The sequence below is a fragment of the Cebus imitator genome, unplaced genomic scaffold, assembly GCF_001604975.1.
Source record: "Cebus imitator isolate Cc_AM_T3 unplaced genomic scaffold, Cebus_imitator-1.0 Scaffold720, whole genome shotgun sequence".
NCBI classification, from domain to species: domain Eukaryota; kingdom Metazoa; phylum Chordata; class Mammalia; order Primates; family Cebidae; genus Cebus; species Cebus imitator.
In genome coordinates this window covers 297,971-311,054 of record NW_016108035.1, presented here as the reverse complement: position 1 = coordinate 311,054, position 13,084 = coordinate 297,971, and the positions used below count along the sequence as shown (strand labels likewise).

The window sequence follows — 13,084 nt, the reverse complement described above, 5'->3', positions numbered from 1 at the left end:
TGAAACCCCGCCTCTACTAAAAATACAAAAAAATTAGCTGGGTGTGGTGGCAGGCGCCTGTAGTACCAGCTACTCAGGAGGCTGAGGCAGAAGAATCGCTTGAACCTGGGAGGTGGAGGCTGCAGTGAACCAAGATGGTGCCACTGTACTCCAGCCTGGGCAACAGAGTGAGACTCCATCTCAAAAATAAAAAAGCAACTGAAAACAAACAAACAAACAGAACTTAGTGGAAAGATTACGAAGAATGAACAGTCTGAACATCAGACAGTTTGGATCAAGTATTAGACAATGGAACAGATTAGAAGGAAAAAGATCTCAACTGTGGAAAAAGTGACCAACTATGAGAGTGAGGTTGGGAAAGGTGGAGATAAATCAATTAAGGAAAAATTCCAGATGTTGTCTAAGGAGACAATGAAGACATTCCTCCTTCAGGGACAATGAAGACATTAAGGCAATGGAAGGATTTTGGGAATGCAGAGTTAGGTAAGATAATCTGTTCTGTTTCTTAAAAATGTTTATTAGCTTTTCATTATAAAGGTAATACTCACTGCTCATTATGAAAATTAAAGGAAAAAGGAAAACACAAGTCATCTATGGTTCTAGTGCCCAGAGTTTATCATGAATCAGGTATATTTCTGCCAGGTTTGTTTTTGTTTGTTTCTGAGTGTTTGTAAGTATACTGTGTGTATATTTCCTTTTTTTAATATATATTTTTATATTTAATATATATTTTTATATTTTTAATATATATTTCCTTTTTTTTTCCACAAAAGATAATATCCCATATTTTAAAATGTCTTTGCAAGCATTTTGTGGGTTCCAAAATATTTCATGAATATACCCTATTTTATTTTATAATTCCCCTTTAACCATTATGATTGTCTGAAATATTTTTGCTATTATAATTCTGTGATGAACATATTTGTGCACTTTAGAAATGTTTCCTGAGACTAGATTCCAAAAAGTAGAATCACTATCTGAAAAACAGAGATATTTTCATAGTTTCCAATGCACACTGCTGAATTGTTTTCCAAAAATCTTTATAAATTTACTCTCACATTAGCTAGCAATGGATAAAAATACCATTTCATTGTACTCTTGCCAGAACTAAGAAATGTAGACATGCAGGAATTATATCCATTTAAACTTTAACTTAATATCCAATGTCTGTTTAGTCCTAGACTCGTCTTCTACACTAAGATAACATGAAGGAATACGTGCTCCTATTATTCCTGGCTTTGTGCTCTGCCAAACCCTTCTTTAGCCCTTCACACATGGCATTAAAGAATATGATGCTGAAGGATATGGAAGACACAGATGATGATGATGATGATGAGGAGGAGGACAACTCTCTTTTTCCAACAAGAGAGCCAAGAATCCCCTTTTTTCCATTTGATCTGTTTCCAATGTGTCCATTTGGATGTCAGTGCTATTCACGAGTTGTACATTGTTCAGATCTAGGTAAGAACATAAGCCAATTTTGTTTTGAAGAACAATAATGCTATTCTGACAATTTAAAAGACAGAAAAAGTCTTCACTGAAATTTCAAAAGTAATCTCGTTGCTTTTACAAGATTTTTTTCATTTAAGTTTTTAGGTGGAAAGTACACCAAACCCCAAAGTACATCCAAACTTATTTATTTTATTTATTTATTTATTTTGGACACAGTCTTGCTCTGTTGCCAACGCTGGAGTGCAGCGGCACAATCTCAGCTCACTGCAACCTCCACCTCCCAGGTTCAAGCAATTCGCCTGCCTCAGCACCCCTAGCAGCTGGGATTACATGCACCTGCCACCATGCCCAGCTAATTTTTGTATTTTTAGTAGAGACGGGGTTTCACCATATTGGTCAGGCTGGTCTTCAACTTCTGACCTCATGATCCACCCTCCTCGGCCTCCCAAAGTGCTGGGATTACAGGCGTGAGCCACCATGCCAGGCCTTATTTATTTTGAGATGGAGTCTTGCTCTGTTGCCAGGTTAGAGTGCAGTGGTACAATCTCAACTCACTGAAACCTTGGCCTCCCAGGTTCAAGTGATTCTCCTGCCTCAGCCTCCTGAGTAGCTGGGACTAGAGGTGCACGCCACCATGCCCAGCTAATTTTTGCATTTTTAGTAGAGGCAGGGTTTCACCATGTTGGCCAGGATGGTCTCCATCTCTTGACCTCGTGATCCACCCGCCTCAGCCTCTCAAAGTGCTGGGATTACAGATGTACACCACCACGCCTGGCCCTTAAATTTATTTTTAAAACTCAGAAAATCAGAGGAAAACTGTGGGAATGTTGTACACAGAACATTTCCTTCTCTTCCCAAATTAAATCAAAGCACTTCATTTTAATTCTCTTCAGAGAGAATGGACACCACTTGCAGTTCTATCTCAAGTGTTAGCAGGTTAAGACTGTCATTTTCAGTAAAACTCCATGATAACAAAATAAGTTGCGTGTCCAGGACAATGAAATGAGTTATAGTAAGCTTGTGAAATCTCTGTTCTAGACCTTTTAAAATAATGCTTTATTTGCTTTTTAACAATTTGGGTTTAAAACTGCCTAAGAAAAAAGTAGATAAAGTCTCTTTCAAATTTATAATTCTTTGCTGAGTATTTTATTTCTTTAAAAGTTCTAATGAAGCAGCACTCAAGAGCACACCCATACCCTGTTCAGGAAGGGGACATGATAGGAATGCATATCAAGAGTTGTTGCCCTCAGCTGTTTCCAAGAAGGAACAGCTGAGAGTGGTCCCAGGTCCCACTATGGAGACCAAGGTCTGGCACACAACTCCCACTCAGGGTCTGATGGCCCATCAGGGTCACCTCATGCGTCTGTATGAGCAGATGTCTTGAAAAGCATTAGACTTGCTTCCTACTGCCATAGCATTCATGGCAAGAGACATAGCTTATAATAATTTACTCTAGAGACCTTAATGAAGTTTGTCGTTATATGACAAAATGAGAGGTAAACAAAAAGCATTCAAAAAAAGAGGAGACTGATATGAGCTAGACTTACTAGGCAAGTCTAATGAAATAGATGGGCTAGGAGGCTGGGCGTGCTGGCTCACACCTGTAATGCCAGCACTTTGGGAGGCCAAGGCAGGTGGATCACCTGAGGTCAGGAATTCAAGACCAGCCTGACCAACAAGGTGAAACCTTGTCTCCATTACAATGCTGCGATCTGGTCATGACTCAGAATACTTGGATTATCTCTGCTACACAATGAGATGAATTATAGTTTAAATAAGTGTTTGTGGGGCCGGGTGTGCTGGCTCACACCTGTAATGCCAGCACTTTGGGAGGCCAAGGCAGGTGGATCACCTGAGGTCAGGAATTCAAGACCAGCCTGACCAACATGGTGAAACCTTGTCTCCATTAAAAAAAAAAAAAGAAAGAAAGAAAAATAGATGCGCTAAGGAAAAAATGGATCTTAAGCTTTACCTGTGGAATTCTCATAAGAAAGAGATTACGATACAAGCACTGTTTGAGAAAACTCGTTTATGCAGAATGACTGTGGATACAGCAGCAGGAATGAGAAATGCAGAAGCTAAGACAGATGCTGAATGTGAGAAGAGATTAGTTGGGGAATATCAGAATGTACTATTGTACTAAACTGCATCCCAGACAAGAAAAAACGTTACCTACTATCACTTTGCAGAGTGGGTGCATGTTAAAGCACTCTGTAAGTCAAAATTCTGGATAAAAATATGTGTATCCGCTGTGACTCCACTGGATGTAAACTGGGTTGGTTTGGGGTAAGATGGTGAATAAGGACACATTTATCTTTAGTGCAGACCACCCCCACATGCTGGCCTCCATATGTGCCACAGCAGAGCAGTCATATGATTCCAACATGAAGACTGTGGATGAGACATTGCATAAAACTGCTCCAGTACACACTTGTCACCAAAGACCTGAGAAATCCAAGCTACCTCACAGCAGGCAGCTAGTGTTCCCATCACACAGTCTCCCAAACATTCAGCTTTGAAAAAACTCTACAAACAAAATCCACCTAAGGATATCTGTGACAGTCAGACATGCCATCAGCATGCTGCTGCACCCATCCTACCTCCCCACAGCATGACCAAAAAAAGGGTCTGGGCACTTATCACTCTTCCTCCCTCAGGAGATGAAACTTTTTTCAGAGCTTCAGTTTCATCAGGGGCAGGGGCAGGGCAAGAGTAGGCTTGTCAAAAATCTATGCTACCAGGAGGATCCCTGCTGCAGAACTTCCAGCTTCCTACAAGACTTCCACTTCATTTTCTAAAACCAAAATAATCTCCTGTGTTCATAAAAATGGCAAAATTAGGGGCCAGGCACCATGGCTCACACCTGTAATCCTAGCACTTTGGGAGGTCAAGGCAGGCAAATCATGAAGTCAGGAGTTTGAGACCAGCCTGGGCAACACGGTGAAACCCTGTCTCTACTAAAAATATAAAAAATTAGTCAGGCATGAGGGCATGTGCCTGTAGTCCCAGCTTCCAGGAGTCTGAGGCAGGAGAACTGCTTGAACTTGGGAGGCAGAGGTTGCAGTGAGCCGAGATCATGCCACTGCACTCCAGCCTCGGTGACAGAGCAGGACTCTGTCTCTTAAAAAAAAAAAAAAAAAATCTATTCTAACAAACAAAACTACCCCTCTACCTTGCTAATTCATCAAGTTACCCCCTTTCTTCTTCCTACATATAGTTAAATTTCTTAAGAGAGTCTTAATTTAATTTTTTTAGAGACAAAGTCTCACTCTGTCACCCAGGGTGGAGTGCAGTGGCACTATCTTGGCTCACTGCAACCTCCGCCTCCTGGGTTTAAGCAATTCTCCTTCCTCTGCCTCCCAAGTAGCTAGGACTACAGGCACATGCCATCATGCCCAGCTAATTTTTGTATTTTTAGTAGAGACGGGGTTTCACCATGTTGGCCAGGCTGGTCTCAAACTCCTGCCAGGCTGGTCTCAAACTCCTGACCTCGGGTGATCCACCCACCTTGGCCTCCCAAAGTGCTGGGATTACAGGTATAAACCAGTGTGCCTGGCCTAATTTTAAAGTCTAGAAAGGAAAAGTATATAGGGCTGTAGGATAGAATGATGATATTCATATATTAGTTTTTCAATTCTTAAATTTGTGGCTATTAAATATATGACTACTATTCAGGAGTGAAGACGGTTCTATCAAGTGTAATGACATCTAGGCTGAAGCAGGTGGATCACTTGAGTCCAGGTGTTCGAGACTAGCCTGGATATGTCAAAACACTGTCTCTATTAAAAATACAAAAATTAGCTAGGCATGGTGGTACACATCCTAGCTACTTGGGACGCTAAGGCAGGGGAGTCACTAGAACCTAGAAGGCAGAAGTTGCAGTGAGTAGAAATGGCGCCGCTGTACTCCAGTCTGGGCAACAGAGCAGGACTGTCTCAAGAAAAAAAAAAAAGAATTATGTATGAACCAGTATTTGGAAATCAAGAATTTACAACTAATTAGATGAGTTAATTACTTAAAGGAAATGGGTGGTGGTTTTTGGTATTATACACACAAAAAAATGTAATTTTTCTATTTTCCAAACACAAAAATATTTTCTATTTTCTAAGGCTTACTAAAATGATCAAGACCCATATGCTCCAATTTAGCACTATAGTACCCTCAAAATTAGCAAAGAAGCTCAAATTCCTCAGCCAAAAGTACATTAACAGAAGCTGCACCTCAGCAGTTGGTCACCTCCTCACAGTCACCAGGGCAGCTCCAATTTATCTCCTTTTATTCCACCTTAGAGGAATGGAATTGATTGATCAGCTAGATCAATCTAGAAACCTTGTAAAAATTAATAAGTTACTAAAAAAGGTCCTGAGGTCTTCTCTCAAAACAATGTTTTTGTCATTTGTTATGACTGTTAAGTCATCTGTAAGTGGATGATATTCATGGACTTTAAAAAAATGTATATTTCAGCCAGGCGTGGTGGCTCACGCCTGTAATCCAAGCACTTTGGAGGCCAAGGCAGGTGGATCACCTGAGGTCGGGAGTTCAAGACCAGCCTGACCAACATGGTGAAACCCCGTCTTTAAAAATAAAAAATAAAAGAATGTATATTTCTACCATATTAGTAATTTCATCGTCAGCATGATTCTCTGCTATATAATATGTTTGTTTCTTTTTCAGGTTTGACCTCCGTTCCAACCAACATTCCATTTGATACTCGAATGCTTGATCTTCAAAACAATAAAATTAAGGAAATCAAAGAAAATGATTTTAAAGGACTCACTTCACTTTATGTAAGAATATATCATCATACTTTCAAAGATTTAAGTGAAAACTCTATATCTTTGTGATAATGATTAATTATACTATGTTAGTATAAACAAGTCTTACTTTTATGTATGTAAAGAATGACAAAAGTCCCTGCATTCAGCAGGGTTCTGGTCAATTAAAAATTATAGATTTAATTCAATTAATAGTTTAATTCAATGGATGTTTATTAAATAATAGCCAGGTAAAAGGCAGTGGGCTGAGTTTAATGGTACTCAAATAAGCTTACAATCTATTCAGGTAATAACAGTCACTATATATTAAAATGAACAAGAAAACAATTATTTACAGCAATCATTAGCAAACAGTGTAAGAAATCTCTATCCAAACGTGTTATCTTAAAACACCACAAATCTCTAACAGCAGCACACAGAATATATCTGATTAATATATACATGTATGGCTTCTTTATTGGATCTTTAAAGAGGAAAAGAGTTTTTTTCTTTACTATATTAGTATCATTTTAATATTCTAGGATTTAGGCTGGGCGCAATGGCTCATGCCTGTAATCCCAGCACTTAGGCCAGTGGGCGGATCACCCAAGGCCAGGAGTTAGAGACCAGCCTGGCCAACATGGTGAAATCCTGTCTCTACTAAAAATGCAAAAAATTAGCAGGCATGGTGGTGTGCGCCTGTAATCCCGTCTACTAAGGAGGCTGAGGCAGGAGAATCACTTGAACCCAGGAGGCAGAGGTTGCAGTGAGCTGAGATCATGCCACGGCACTCTAGCCTGGGTGACTAAGTGAAACTCCATCTCAGGAAAAAAAAAAAAAAGTCTAGAATTTAAAAGATTACTACTTCCATGTTTAACATTTTGGACTGGTTGTAGTGGCTTACACCTATAATCCCAGCACTTTGGGAGGCCAAGACGGGCAGATCACTTGAGCCTAGGAGTTTGAGATCAGCCTGGGCAACACAACAAGACTCCACCTCTACAAAAAAATGCAAAAATTAGCTGGTATGGTGGCGGTGCATGTAGTCTCAGCTGGGAAGTGGAGATTGCAGTGAGCTGTGACTATGCCACTGCACTCCAGCCTGGGTGACACAGTGAAACCCTGTCTCAAAAACAAAAGCAAACCAAGAAATCATTTTGAAGTCTCTAAATTTTTGCAAGTAAAATTTCTGATTTAGTCTGAAATTGGGTTTGGAGGAGAACCTCATATCCACCTGCCACAGCTGAGGAAGTACCACCACCATACTAGCCCCTTGCTACCATGCAGGCCTGGCTCCATTCCTGTATCTGAGAGATGTGAGGTCACCATGCCTCCCTGTCAGCATAGGGTCAGTGCAGTGGATTCTGCTGGCCCATCTCTTCCTCCCAGTCATCCTAGGATTGAGGACATGCATGCTGTCCTCAATCCCAGGGTGAGGCAGACTGAGGGATGCTCAATCGTCACATCAAGCCTCCCTGCAAAATCCAGCTCTCACATTGCACTGCCAGGTAGCCAGCACCTTGTCTGCCCTTTTCACTTTCAAAGTGTGCAGACAGTTCAGATCTGGTAAGGCTTGAAGCCTTATATATATATATACATCTAAAAGAACAACTTGAAGAGCATATATTTATAAGTTAGGTCTCACTAAAACATTAAGATGGTCAGAAATAACACAATGGATTCCACTGAGGATCCACCCAGTCCACCCCACTAACTTTAGGCCACAGAATCTTTTAGAGAATGGCAAGGCCATTATTCTACCATCAGAAGTTGGAAATATAGCCTATGCATGCATTTACCACTTCTTCAATCCCTTTTCAGCTTACATAACCACAAGAATAACTAATGGCATATTTAACACTGGGGCCATAAATGTTTTAGATTTGTCATATCATTATTTTATCATATTTTAGGAGCATTCCAGGGACTTGGTCCATATGTACTCCTATTATTCACTGGGAAATGAGAATCTAAAAGGTATCAGGAGCTTTCTTAGACCGACTTGATTTTTTTGTTTTTGAGAAATGCATGTCAGGTATAGAGCAATGGTGGGGAAGCCCCCAACTGTTAAGTAGTAATACTGCTAAGCTACTATTAGCAGACTGACCCGGTGTATTAATAGAAATCACTTTTTAAAGTACATGCTTTATACTGAATTGTGGGTATACCATATAATTACAAAATATTTATGTAATTATAATATCGCCTTATATGGTACCTGTCTTTTAAGATAATCAAATTATTTTTTACATAGTCTACAAAGTTACATTTTAGCTGCTTGTTTGGCAATCGGGTTCTTACACAAAGGATAATACAGTGAGAGCAAAATCATAGATCTCCTAGCTCATTTCAGCCAATATCAGATACATTAGTCATGAATCACTGTCCTATTACTGAATGGCTATGCTCTTCTCATCTTCTGTCCTTACATTGTTTGTTAATTATGAATTAGGGGCTCTGTGATGACTAAGCCAGCATTGAGAGTGCAGTTTAACTGGATCACTCAGCCAGCTCACCATGCAGGGCAGTTATTAATAGTGCTGCATAAAACCTCTTACATAGTTTTGTATTACTTTTCCTTCCTTTTAAGCAGTTCCAACAACTGCATGTTTTAACCAGGAAAAACAAACTAACAAAAGCCTGGATCTCACTGATGCACAGGTTCACTTTGGGGTGGGGCCACGCTAACCCTCACTTGTTGGGTGACTGTAGGACAGTCACCTTTCTTCACTTTATGCCTTTCCTTATCACTAACAGGAGAGTAATAATTCCTGCAAAATTTACCTCATGGAGTTAAGAGAGAATTCACAAACCATCTTGATGATCCACCAAGTTTTTAAATTCCCCTCACCTCATTTTTCAGTGTAACCAAAGGAAGAGAAAAGACACTTTTGTTTGGCATCACACACTCAGAAGCAAGGGTATTTTACCAGTTGGTAACAAAATGTAGTTTCACCTCTTCGACTAGACTTACCTTTTCTTGGTGACACTTTTAGCAATAGCGATATATTTGGAATTTCTGGAGGGTGAGTAAAGGAAAGTGCAACGGCCAAGAGTAAGATGAGGAAATGTGCAGATAAAAGGAGTTTACTGAGCAACCAAAATGTGTATTTCTGCCATGGAAAAACAACAACAATGTGAGCAATGCCAGTGAGGCATATGAAACCAGTTTGGAAACAAAGGGAGATTTTTGTGAAATGAGTTTGAGAACAAAATCATATAATGAATGAATCTAGAGCTGCTCCTTGAGAAAATCAGATGACCTGGATTGGTAAAGAGGGACTAAAAGGTCCTGAAGACGCTCAGTGGCTTGTCATCATTCTTAGTAAACACAGAAAATTATCTCTGAACAACCTGGTAATGAGTAAAGAACTGAGCTATGTTCATTTTGCAATGAAAATAGTTAATCAGAGTTACCAACATGTACCAGTTTGTCTAGGACATTCACAGTTTTGGTTCTGAAATCTCCACATCCCATAATCTCACGATCTGGGCAGACTGAGACAGCTGGTCACCCAAGTAGTCATGCACCCTTGGATATGTCGCAAAGGCCTTGGCTGCAGAAAGCACACTTACACTAGTACAAGCTCTTTTGCTCTCTGGAGTAATTAGACCCCCACTGGAGGATGCTGTCTTATCGCCCTGAGAAATATCCAAAAAACTGGTAAGAGGTTGAGCCATTCCTCAGGATCCATTACTATCTCCCCAACATCTAAAATATGCCAGAATGGTGAGGGCACATGGTAGAAGTTTTTTCCTTACAGGCCTCTGTTCTGAGAGAAATGCTAAACATTAGTAAATATGAAAGAAGTAAGGTTTTCAAAATAGAAAAATATCATGCAAAAATATATTTGGTGAGCACTAAACATAGTTTTGTAGCATAGATTTTAAGATAAGATAAAGATAATATCCTTGGTCACTTCCCTGGAGGGAAATAGAAGGCTGAGTAGAGGCTGAAGCCTTAACCATATGAATGTATTATCTATTCAAAGATAAAAAAGACACCTCTATCTAAACCAAAGGCACAACCTCAACTATTACAGCTCTGCACTTTTCTAACTCAGCAGTAAAAATTTTTTTAAAGTTTAGATTGGGCTGGGAAACTTTTTACATGGGTGATCTAGTCTACGAACGATATAAATTGTACTGATTTCCATGATTGGCTAATCACTGTAGAATACTGGTAAATCAAATCCACTTCCTAATATTGTGTAACTTTCTATGCTTGATCAAGGGTCTGATCCTGAACAACAACAAGCTAACAAAGATTCACCCCAAAGCCTTTCTAACCACAAAGAAGTTGCGAAGGCTATATTTATCCCACAATCAACTAAGTGAAATACCACTTAATCTTCCCAAATCATTAGCAGAACTCAGAATTCATGAAAATAAAGTTAAGAAAATACAAAAGGACACATTCAAAGGAATGAATGCTTTACATGTTTTAGGTAAGTTTTTCAAATGAATGGGACATCTTGAAATTATAATAAGCAAGCAGATGTAGAACACTTTATCATTATTAAGAATAATTTCCAAAATTAATTTTTGAATATAATAATCTTTGCCTAGATAAGCCATTTATAAACCAATTAAAATGCCTAACAAAATTTTTAGCACCTAAAGAAAATATGACCTTTGTAATACTGTCTCTCTCTCCCTCAAGAACCTCCTTTGAGGCTGGGCGCGGTGGCTCACGCCTGTAATCCCAGCACTTTGGGAGGGCAAGGTGAATGGATCACCAGAGGTCAGGAGTTTGAGACCAGCCTGCCCAACATGGTAAAACCCCGTCTCTACCAAAAATACAAAAATTAGCTGGGCCTGGTGACGGGTGCCTGTAATCCCACATACTCGGGGCGGTAAGGCAGGAGAATTGCTTGAACTCAGGAGGCGGAGGCTGCAGTGAGCCAAGATCGCGCCACTGCACTCCAGCCTGGGCAACAGAGCAAGACTCCATCTCAAAAAAAAAATCTCCTTTGAAACACTTAGCCTGGTTTCTGTTTCTGACCAGATCCTGATTAATAAAATCTACATTATTCTTATTTAATTTAAAGGTAGTATTTTAATGTGTTATATAAGCTACTCAGATATAATTTACAAAATTAGTTTGGATATTATTTGGAATGTGCACCTAACGTTTGGTTATCTGCTTTAAGATTATTGATGTGAGGAGTTTTTCATCTTCTATTTAAAACTCTACCTGATTTTATTTCTAACACCCATCATATAACCATGCCATCTCCCTATAATCTCCATTCAAAATTCAAAACCAAGATTCTCATTCATTTATTCATTTAATTTAACCAAGTGTCTGACCGCACTTACTGGCATTTCTTCAAAGTTATATTTCTGCTAACAAAATAACAATTTCTAATTGACTTATAATTTTAAAAAAGTTTAAGACACAAAAATGTACACAGAAAAATATAAACATTTTGGAGTATATGAAGGATGATCTTTTTTTCTGATGCAATACTACTATAACAAAATCTTAATTGTGCTCATGGTTGGAGGAGAGTGAAAATGTCACTGATTTGGTAATTCAAAGCAAATAATAGTGAACTTCTCATATATTGCAGTTTACATAATACAAAGCAGTATTTTTCTGAGGCTGACAGAAGGACAGTAGATAGACAGAAGCAGATATACTGAGTGAAAATGAGCCTAAAGGATGAAGCTCGTGCTTCCTGGGATATTCATTCTTGGGATGTGTCTTTCTGCACTATGAGTTTCCTTTATATACAACCTATGTGTGCTAAGTCATGTCATTCTCCCTCAACAGAAATGAGTGCAAACCCTCTTGATAATAATGGGATAGAGCCAGGGGCATTTGAAGGGGTGACGGTGTTCCATATCAGAATTGCAGAAGCAAAACTGACCTCAGTTCCTAAAGGTTTGTATTTACTTTATTTAAGATATGGTATTTTTAAATTGTCAACTTTCAATAATGATTAAATGTAATATTGTAAACTGTGCAGTATATACACTGCAACTAGAAATCCTGTAACACTAAATCTGGTCAATATAGTCTACACATACAGAAAATGCCATATATAGTGCTTTTTTTCCTGACAGAATTAAGTCATCCACTTATTTTTACTCCACTAAAAATAAACACTAAGAAGTAATGAACTTAATTTTCCTTCTCTTTCCTGACATTTACTCATTTATACGTGTCATTCTGTGAAATACCTGTTAGAGGTGGCGAATTCTGTATAGAAGAAAGCAAAGAAAGATAGATGGGGCAAGAAACTCTGTCGCCAGGCATTTGGCCACAGTTTGAGGTGGAGCCTATGTGGCCAGGGACTGCCAGGACAGTCCCTGGCTCTGGCAGGAATGGATATGCCATTTAAGACAAGGTATTTTGTACCCAGCTTCTTCCCAGGTGTAATGTGAAGATTAATGGACAAATACATAGAAAGGTTTGGGGACAACATCCAGCACATAGGAAGCGATTGCTTGTGATATAATAATTACCAAGATGAACACTGTGCTCTTTATCATGGCTTCGTGTGACCTGAGGCTAGCACCTCAAGTAGTAGAATGCTCCTTAAGTCTGCCAGATGACCAGTGTTCTAACCCATTACTTCCAAGCTCCCTGTCTGATGATTAGCTGCATAGGATTGCCCTTCTTGGAACTCATGCTCAAAGTCTTGCTTTCCTTATTCCCAACAAGAGCATCTGCTCTCTTTGCTTTGATGACTACCTGGGTCAAAAATAACCCCTATGGGCCGGGCGCAGTGGCTCACGCCTGTAATCCCGGCACTTTGGGAGGCCGAGGCGGGTGGATCACGAGGTCAAGAGATCGAGACCATCCTGGCCAACATGGTGAAACCTCGTCTCTAATAAAAATACAAAAATTAGCTGGGTGTGGTGGCGTG

The 13,084-nt window shown here is 39.5% G+C and overlaps 2 protein-coding genes across 5 annotated transcripts in view; one reads left to right on the top strand and one right to left on the bottom strand.

Moving 5' to 3' along the window:
* Positions 1-13,084, bottom strand: part of LOC108296499 (centromere protein P) — a 273,862-nt gene that overhangs the window by 125,353 nt on the left and 135,425 nt on the right. The gene's annotated exons all lie outside the window — the stretch shown is intronic.
* Positions 1-13,084, top strand: part of ASPN (asporin) — a 28,313-nt gene that overhangs the window by 6,702 nt on the left and 8,527 nt on the right. The window contains exons 2-5 of the mRNA XM_017518977.2: positions 1,182-1,461; positions 6,127-6,239; positions 10,441-10,654; positions 11,986-12,096. Of these exons, the coding sequence (XP_017374466.1) occupies positions 1,206-1,461; positions 6,127-6,239; positions 10,441-10,654; positions 11,986-12,096 (694 nt within the window). The 5' untranslated portion in view covers positions 1,182-1,205. The remainder of the gene's footprint in view (positions 1-1,181; positions 1,462-6,126; positions 6,240-10,440; positions 10,655-11,985; positions 12,097-13,084) is intronic.